General features: G+C 32.9%; 1 protein-coding gene across 1 annotated transcript in view; it reads left to right on the forward strand.

Annotated features, from left to right (window-relative positions):
- Nucleotides 1-869, forward strand: part of muc13b (mucin 13b, cell surface associated) — a 10,153-nt gene extending 9,284 nt beyond the window's left edge. The window contains exon 12 of the mRNA XM_015016569.1: nucleotides 46-869. Coding sequence (XP_014872055.1) covers nucleotides 46-207 — 162 coding nt within the window. The 3' untranslated portion in view covers nucleotides 208-869. The remainder of the gene's footprint in view (nucleotides 1-45) is intronic.
- The last annotated feature ends 8,762 nt before the right edge of the window (nucleotides 870-9,631 follow it).

Below are 9,631 nucleotides of genomic sequence, written 5' to 3' on the forward strand. Positions count from 1 at the left end.
CTTTATTCACTCACAAATTATGATGTCTCTTCTTCTCTGCTACAGCGATTCAACGACAACCAAGATGACATGTACTCGTTCTCCTGGAGACGACCCAAAAACCACCCTTACAAGGAGATCCAACCCAAGAGCAACCCTTATTCCCAGAACCGAGCCTCAAACCCTTACGCTCAGATCCGAGGCCAGACAAACCCTTACTTTAATTAAGGAGAGGGAAGCTGAATCACTTCAGGGGTTCCTATAATGGTGTTTTTCCCCTAGTGACTGCAATTCATTGGAAACCCCCTGATGTAAAAGATGTAAACAGAAGCATATCAGCTAAGATGTGCAACGTAATGTAGTAGATATTGTTGTATCATGTGTTCCTTTACTACTTTTAGCTGTTATTGTGTGACTTCTATCCTATAAGCTGTAATAAACTAATCTGCTTTTCATTGTTTAAATCTTTTTAATTCTTGTATTCTGATTCACCCATAGTTCTGTATGCTGATTGAACATGAGTCCATAATTTATTCCATGTTGAAATTTATTTTTGTTCATCTATGAATTTACTGCAGTTGTTTTTGCTCAGCATTTCAGGCTTAATTTGAGTCTCAATTTTAAGTTTAACTAAGTTTTGGTAAATGAGATGAGCAGAAAATTTCTCCAAATTAGAGAATGTGAAGATGTTCATCATCTTTCAATATGTTTTATAAAGCGGTAAAATTATTTATAATTCCAAAAGTTTGCAATATTTAGCAATGCTTGTATCATTTTTCTTTTTGTATTTCATAGTATTATGTTGTATTTAACTCAAAAGCTGTAAATCAGAGATGATTTGTATTTGAAATTTACACTTGCATTTTTATATGGGTAAATAATAAAGATTGGATTGCTGATTTTTGAGTCTAAAATGTTTTATAAAAAGGATAAAAGGATATTGCTGTTCATTCTGGTCACACAAACATCATTTTAATGTTTCTACCCCTCATTCATACAGTTTAGGTCAAAATTCTCTCATCATGAGAAAACAGTCATATTCAATAAAAACAATACATTCATAACCTCTAACACTAGCATTGTTTAGATCACCAACACTCATACTGATGTTTTCAAGCCTTTATTTTTGTTATGATTATTTTCTGATGATATTTAAATCAACTCAATAAAAAACATCTTCATGACAATCATGTTTAATACTTTCTTAAAGATTGCCATTTTCAAAAGCCACTTCTAATCTCATTTATTGAATGTGTCTGTAAATTTTATGTTAAATTTGGGCTTTAATTTATGCATGAAAAACTAACTATTGCTGTTGGATGGAATATTTATGCAATAAAACAACTTAAGTTTTTTTAAAATGAAAGCTGAGTCACAAGTTTGAGTAAAGTGAGAAGTACAGCAAGGGATTATCAGTTTTTGTCTTTGTTGTGGTTCAAAATTACACCTCCAGCCTGAATTATACACATATTACCTTGGCTGGTTTTTCTTCCACTACCCGGTGCTCAATTGACAGGCTTCCAGTTATAACCCTGCCTGGATATTTACATTTGTAATATTTTGAACTAATAAATAATTCAGTCAGAAGATTCTGTCAACTACTATGCGCGTTATGATTGGTTGTCTACACTGCACCCAGCAATCCCTTTGGATATCTACAGGTGGGGGGTGAATTTGTTTACAATTTACCCAATCTGATCAGGTAATCTGGGAAGAAAACGTGGCCCTTTGACAAATACATTTCAGCAATAATAACCTGAAACCAATTATTGGTGATTAATTTTAAGCTCGTGAGAGGAAAACAGGAATATTTACTGGAGTAACTTTGTGGGGGGAAAAAAATACTTTTAGGACTAGTTTATTATGTTTACTTAAGTGATGATATTAGGAAGCACTGCTGTTCTTACTTGAGTAAAATTTCTGAATATTCACTGTCAGTAACTTTACAGAAAGAAGAACAAGATTGTTTAACCAAAACTGTATGAGATACAGACACATGCAATGTTTATTGCATGTTTCATAACTGGTGACTAAGGTTTGTGACGTAAAGCCCTTCCTTGTTGCTGGAATAAGCTACAGAAATAAACTTGACATCTACTGTTTATGTTAAAGTGGGCCTTTATTGGCCCTTCTTGCTATATATTTGCTGACCTGTTTTTTTTTTTTTTTTTTTTTTTTTTTTTTTTTCCTTTGTACTTTTAATGGAACACACTAACACACACAATGTATTTACACAGGTTTGTTGTTCTGTTATTTCTGTTATTTTGTCTCTGTTGAGCATTCTGTTTCATTTGGAGACAGAAATAGTACATTAAATATATATATTGTCCCTGAAAGTACCTTACCTTATTATAACATATATTGAATTTACAATATCAAGTGTAAGTTTAATAAGTTTTATACTGAAGACATTTGACTTAGAAAAGTGTTCATTCTGCCTGGATTTACTTTGCAATGTTATATACTGTAATCATTTCTTAAATGTCACAATTTCCAAATTTTTGTCTCTCTGATGACATGATTTCTAAATAATAGGTAAAATGATCTAATCAGCCTTTTACCGGCCAATATTTATTTTCTCTTGAGTAATTTCTTGGACAGAATGAGTAAAACTATATTGAAGAAGTTGAGTACTCTACCCACCTCTGGTTATAAGCCATTGTAAACTGCATCCGTTTCAGCCTTGATTTAAAGGAACTCAGCGTTTCAGCTGTTAAACAGTTTTCTGGAAGTTTGTTCCAGATTTGTGAGATGCAGAGCAGATCAGAACCAGAAGACCTGAGAGGTCCGAAGGCTGAGACTCCAACAGCAGATCTTTAATGTATTGTGGTGCTAAGCCATTCAGTGATTTATAAACTATCAACAGTATTTTAAAGTCTGTTCTCGGAGCTACAGGGAGTCAGTGTAGGGACTTTAGAGCTGGTGTGATGTGTTCTATCTTCCTGGTTTTAGTGAGAACACAAGCTGCAGCATTCTGGATCAGCTGCAGCTGTTTGATTGATTTGTTGGGCAGACATGTAAAGACACTGCTGCATAATCAATGCTACCAAAGATAAACGCACGGATGAGTTTCTTTAGATCTTGCTGAAACATTAGTCCTCTAATCCTGGAAATGTTCTCCAGGTTGATAGAAGGCCAACTTTGTAACTGTCTTTATGTGACTCTGAAGGTTCAGGTCAGAGTTCATCATTACACCCACATTTTGGGCCAGATCTCGAGTGCGTTGACTCTAGATCGTTCCTCGTTAGGTCCAAAGACAATAACTTCAGTTTTGTTTCTGTTCAGCTGGAGAGTGTAATGCAAATTCACACAATGATTTGTCTGTTTAGTGCACAGACGGGTTAGAGTCGCCTGGTGACCAGTAAAACAGTCATTTGTTCCTAAATCCTGTGGCAGATACAGTTTATGATGAAGCATAACTACAAGCAAATAAAAGATACGGCCTTTGAAAAAGATGTGGCCTTTGAGATTTTTATTTTTTTTACGAAACACATTTAGTGCCCTGCAACGTCCGAGGAGGCGTGGTCACTGATTAAAACTTAGCAGTCAAGGTTGACTTCACTTTCATCTCAGGCTTCTAACCTCTCAGGTGTCAACCACTCATAGCTTGTACTGCTTTGGGTCTTTTTGTGGGATTTTAACCTTCAAGGTATTTTTTTTTTTTTTGAATGGCTAAAACATTGACTGTGTGACATTCATCCTTTGGATGTCAGTAAGCATTAATGCTTTTATATACTAGGTTTCAATCATTTTGTTTAGAAGGAGTAGCATCTTTTTTTTGCACTAGTTTGATTCTTTATTATTTTTTTGTCCTCGATATGTTAAAAATGTTTGTTCTTCCATTAATGCAGAAACAGCTGTGGTCTATAAAGACATAAGCAGAAGTGGAAAGAGTAAAACAATAATAAAAGTGCAATTACTTAGATAAAATGTCCCTTAAATGCAAGTTGCCACTGTAAAACATATGTCAAGTAAAAGTTGAAAATTATCTCATTAAACTTTCATTTTAAGCAAAAGCTACTAAGAGTATGTTTTATGAATGGAAAGTCCTGATTTTGGATTCCACAAAGGGAATTAGAGCACATTGATCTCAAACTGTTTTAAATTAATGCAACACCATGTCATCTGATTACTAACCCAGCAGATCAATGCTGTTTTTTTGTTTATTTTTTATTTTAACTAATAAATGGATCCAATTTCAAATGTAATTTGGATTTTGATTTATTTCTCATTTTGAGGCAGTTATTTTAAAAATAATCATGGTTGTGTCCATTATGCTACCAAGGTTTATGTTAGACACAAAATGTAAAAGATAATATAAATATTTTCCAATTTTCAAATCTGAACTTTTACCTGAGCATGTTTTCAGTAATGTGTTTTGCTCAATATTAGGATAAAAAATGAACAGTATAATTAGTTTGCATAATTGCATTAATTTTAGAGTTTATAGGTTTAAGCAGATATCAGTTTAAAAATAACGGTAACACTTTATTTGAAGGGGTGTGCATAAGACTGATATGACATAACATCTGTCATGAACATAAAGAAGTCTTTACGAATGATGACAGTTGCCATGAAGTGTCATTCGGTAAATAATGACACTTCTAACGCAAAGCTGCTCTAAAAGTTGCATTAAAAGTCCATTAAAAGTGCCAACGTTGCATGATATTGTAAATTATGATAATTTAATGCAAAGTTGGCATTTTTAATGGACTTTCAATGCAACTTTTAGAGCAACTTTGAATTAAAAGTGTCATTATTTTATACTTTTAATTGACACTTCATGACAACTGTCATAAACATTCATGAAGACTTCTTTATGTTCATGACAGGTGTTATGTCATGTTTATGACAGTGTCATGTCAGCCTTACACCCCTTCAAATAAAGTGTTACCAAGATAACTAATGTTTGAAAATCCGAACAGTTTTAGTGTTTAAAGATGATGCAGCTTATCTTGCTTTTCTTTTAGTGACCTTCACTATCATATTTGGATTTTTGTTTCAAAAGTTATCATTTATGACACATGTACTACTAAAAGTACTGAGCTATAAATTTTGTTATGCAAGTTCACTCCTAAACTCCTAAATGATTCACCTGGAGTGCTTACCGTACCTTATTTTATAAGTATAAAAAAACGTCAATCATTAATCAAAAGCAAGTAGATTCACACAAACATAGGAGAATAAAATAGATAAAAACAGAAAAAAAAACAATCTGTTTATTAACAGTGAAATTTCAACATAAATACTGTGCAGTTATTAAATCCAGTACAAAGTAATGTGCAACTGTGTAGGTTAAATTAAAAAAAACATACAAACTGTGCAAAAGTAAAAACAGGAGATTTACAGGAAGTGACAATAACAAAATGTGCAAAATACAGAGTCCAGATAAAGGCAGCACTGTTACTTAAAAATTAATAAAACTGTGTCAATGAATAAATGCTAACATCAGTATCACAACCACAGCAACTACAGAACTTCCTGTGTCAACCACAGATGGATCAACACATTCCATGACAAAAAAGTCTCCAACATCTGCACCAACCACAGAAGCTACAACAGCTTCAACACCCACAAAACCACTGACATCCGCACCAACCACAGACACTACACCAGCTTCAACACCCACAAAACCTCCAACATCAGGACCAACCACAGACACTNTGTGAAGATGTTCATCATCTTTCAATATGTTTTATAAAGCGGTAAAATTATTTATAATTCCAAAAGTTTGCAATATTTAGCAATGCTTGTATCATTTTTCTTTTTGTATTTCATAGTATTATGTTGTATTTAACTCAAAAGCTGTAAATCAGAGATGATTTGTATTTGAAATTTACACTTGCATTTTTATATGGGTAAATAATAAAGATTGGATTGCTGATTTTTGAGTCTAAAATGTTTTATAAACATCATTTTAATGTTTCTACCCCTCATTCATACAGTTTAGGTCAAAATTCTCTCATCATGAGAAAACAGTCATATTCAATAAAAACAATACATTCATAACCTCTAACACTAGCATTGTTTAGATCACCAACACTCATACTGATGTTTTCAAGCCTTTATTTTTGTTATGATTATTTTCTGATGATATTTAAATCAACTCAATAAAAAACATCTTCATGACAATCATGTTTAATACTTTCTTAAAGATTGCCATTTTCAAAAGCCACTTCTAATCTCATTTATTGAATGTGTCTGTAAATTTTATGTTAAATTTGGGCTTTAATTTATGCATGAAAAACTAACTATTGCTGTTGGATGGAATATTTATGCAATAAAACAACTTAAGTTTTTTTAAAATGAAAGCTGAGTCACAAGTTTGAGTAAAGTGAGAAGTACAGCAAGGGATTGTTATCAGTTTTTGTCTTTGTTGTGGTTCAAAATTACACATCCAGCCTGAATTATACACATATTACCTTGGCTGGTTTTTCTTCCACTACACACTGATCATTTGACAAGCTTCCAGTTATAACCCTGCCTGGATATTTACATTTGTAATATTTTGAACTAATAAATAATTCAGTCAGAAGATTCTGTCAACTACTATGCGCGTTATGATTGGTTGTCTACACTGCACCCAGCAATCCCTTTGGATATCTACAGTTGGGGGGTGAATTTGTTTACAACTTACCCAATCTGATCAGGTAATCTGGGAAGAAAACGTGGCCCTTTGACAAATACATTTCAGCAATAATGACCAATTATTAGTGATTAATTTTAAGCTTGTGAGAGGAAAGCAGGGTTATTTAATTTATGTGGTAGGGGGAAAAAATTCATTGTTGGACAGTTTTAATAAGCATCACAAAGGCTTTGTGTTTTCATAGGCTTGGCTTTATTGGATGACTTTGTCTGCACTCCACTCTTCTGTAGCTGTGTTTCAATCAACATTGTTTTTTAATTTTTTTTTCTAAGTATCACATTCGTATAATTTGAGGGAAACGTCAAAATTCCAAATACTCTCCTCAATTTTGTAATAAAAACAAAATAAATGATGCTCACTTGAGGTGTTTTTGGCTTTTCCGAAAAAGAGTCGATGAGCAAAAAGGGAGACGGAAACACATTTGATGAATAAGTTCTCACATCAACCTTTCCCATTTACGGGTGGGTCTGTGCCATACCAGAGGCACGATACACTGAAAGTTTCCTGCAACTTCCAGGAGTGAAAGATGCAAATAAATCTGTTCCAAGTCTGTTGATTTTCTTCAGAAGCTGATAGCAATGAACTCCACTTCAATGTGACTAATGGAATGAGCGGTGTAGCTTACCTTTGGTCAGGATGATACGTGGAGCACCTTCAAGTCATCGAGTGATGATTAAATAACATGATATGACTGTTTAAACCAGCTTTTTTTGTCCCACCAACACCTAAAATGAAGTTGAAATGGAGCAAGAGTTGAAGAGAGTATCAATGTAAAGAGAATAAAAGTCAAGATAAAATCTATTTTTGTTAATGAGCAGCAATTCAGCTACACTTCAGGTCCCATTAAAACATTAATTTCTTAGTAATCAATTCCTAATCTCAGCAGTCAATAATTTAATTGAGTTCATGCCAACTTCATACATTTTATTTATGCATATTTTTATCCTTTTATTGTAGGTGATTGAGTGACTTCATGCAGTCCCACCCTGTTTTATTTGTAACCAAATGTCTGTAATGACACATGATCAGTGGGCTAAATTATTGAGACCTATTAGATACATCATAGTAAGCAATTCAGTGATAATTTTTGAATGTATTAATAGGGTTAGTGAATAAATCAAGCTTCAAATTATTTCAGTGTTAACAGAGGACAGATTAACAGCAATAAACAACTGACGAGGAATGTAATCATTAGTTTCTATGGTTTATTATTAACATCTTTGATGTACAGATAAATATTTGCATGACAAGCTTTAGTCATTCTATAAAGATATTTATCCAGCACATGGATGTTTGACATGTTTATGTAGTACTTCGGTGTTTATACAACATGTAATTTCAGTTTTCTAAAAAATTTATAGGGAAAATCACAGTTTAGTAATTGTGCAGAATGATTGAGAACACAGCTGAGCCATTGGTTTCAGGACAAACTCCTACCCCCAATAAATAAGATAAAAATTTGCACACTCATCAATAGCCTCATTCAAGCAGGATCTGCCGTAAGTCTTTGTGACATAACTTCAACCAGATATAACCATATGATCCCAGAGATTTTGGTCCAGAGTGACATTATAGCATCGCACAGTAGCTAGAGATTTTTCATCTGGACTTCCAAGACGCGATTCTCCCGTTCCACAACATCCCAGAGCTGCTCTGTTGGGTCCAGATCTGGAGGCTCTAGAAGCTCATTTATTATTTAAAAATTACACAATCAAACCAAAACAAAATACAAAGTAAAATGGAAGTTTTGGTAATTTAAGGAACAAAGGGACAATAATTTATATAAGAAACAAAAAATAACAATGAATAAATGAGACAAAATAAGTTTTCCAAATCTTTTTTTTTTCTCCTCCCATTATAAAACTTATAAGATTTTAACAAAAACTGCAGGCGTGTGTCTGTGTCTGATGGTTAAAACATGTTTGTTTTTCATCCAGTGGGTAAAAAATCCAGAAATGTAAAAAGTACAACGTACTAAAAATAGTCCTAAAAGTAAATTTTCTTTTTTCAAAAAACTTACTCAAGTAGATGTAATTGCATAAATGTAACTAGTTATTTCTCAACTCTGGCTGTAACTGATAGAGATCTTGTTCCATTCTGGGAAGAATATGTATTTCTTCACCACATTGTAAAACTGATCGTTAAACATGACTTTGGAAATTTATATTTATGGCAGCTTATTTTTGTAGCTAGGAGTGTAGTACTTTAAGGTAAGCTACAACTCTATGGCACTTACTGATTCTTAAAATACTTTCGTCTATGTCTGGATCTGGGGGGAAGAACTTGCTTTCTGTCCTTTCACCTGCCTCAGTTATAACTAGTTACATTTACTTCAGTAACTTTGTGAAACAAATCAAAAATCAAAAACTTTTAGGCATACTTTTACTACACCGTACTTGTTACTTTTACTTAAGTGATGTTATTAGGAAGCACTGCCGTTCTTACTTGAGTAAAATTTCTGAATATTCACTGTCAGTAACTTTACAGAATAAAGAACAAGATCGTTTTAACCAAATCTGTGTGAGATAAAGACACATGAAATGTTTATTGCTCGTTTCATAACTGATGACTATATAATGATTTTATGATGTAAAGCACTTTGAACTGCCTTGTTGCTGGAATTAGCTATAAACTTGACACCTATTGTTGTTAAAGTGGGACTCATCATTTGTACAAAAGTTTGTTGTTCTTTATTTTCTCTCTGTTGAGTCTTCTGTTTCCTTTGGAGACATAAAGACTACAGTAAATACATATATCATGGAAAGTACCTTACCTTATTATAACATTTATTAAATTTATAATATCAAGTGTAAGTATTAGTTTAATAACTTTTATATTGACGAATTATGACTTAGAATAGTGTTCATTCTGCTTGGATTTGTTATTCTGCAAGATTATCTATCGTAATAATTTCTTAAATATCAGAATTTGAGAATTTTTGTCTCTCTGGTGACGTGATTTCTAAATAATATGTAAAATGATCTAATCAGCCTTTTACTAGACAAT

Source organism: Poecilia latipinna, unplaced genomic scaffold (genome assembly GCF_001443285.1).
Source record: "Poecilia latipinna isolate Pla-1442-1.1 unplaced genomic scaffold, P_latipinna-1.0 Scaffold2037, whole genome shotgun sequence".
NCBI classification, from domain to species: Eukaryota; Metazoa; Chordata; class Actinopteri; order Cyprinodontiformes; family Poeciliidae; genus Poecilia; species Poecilia latipinna.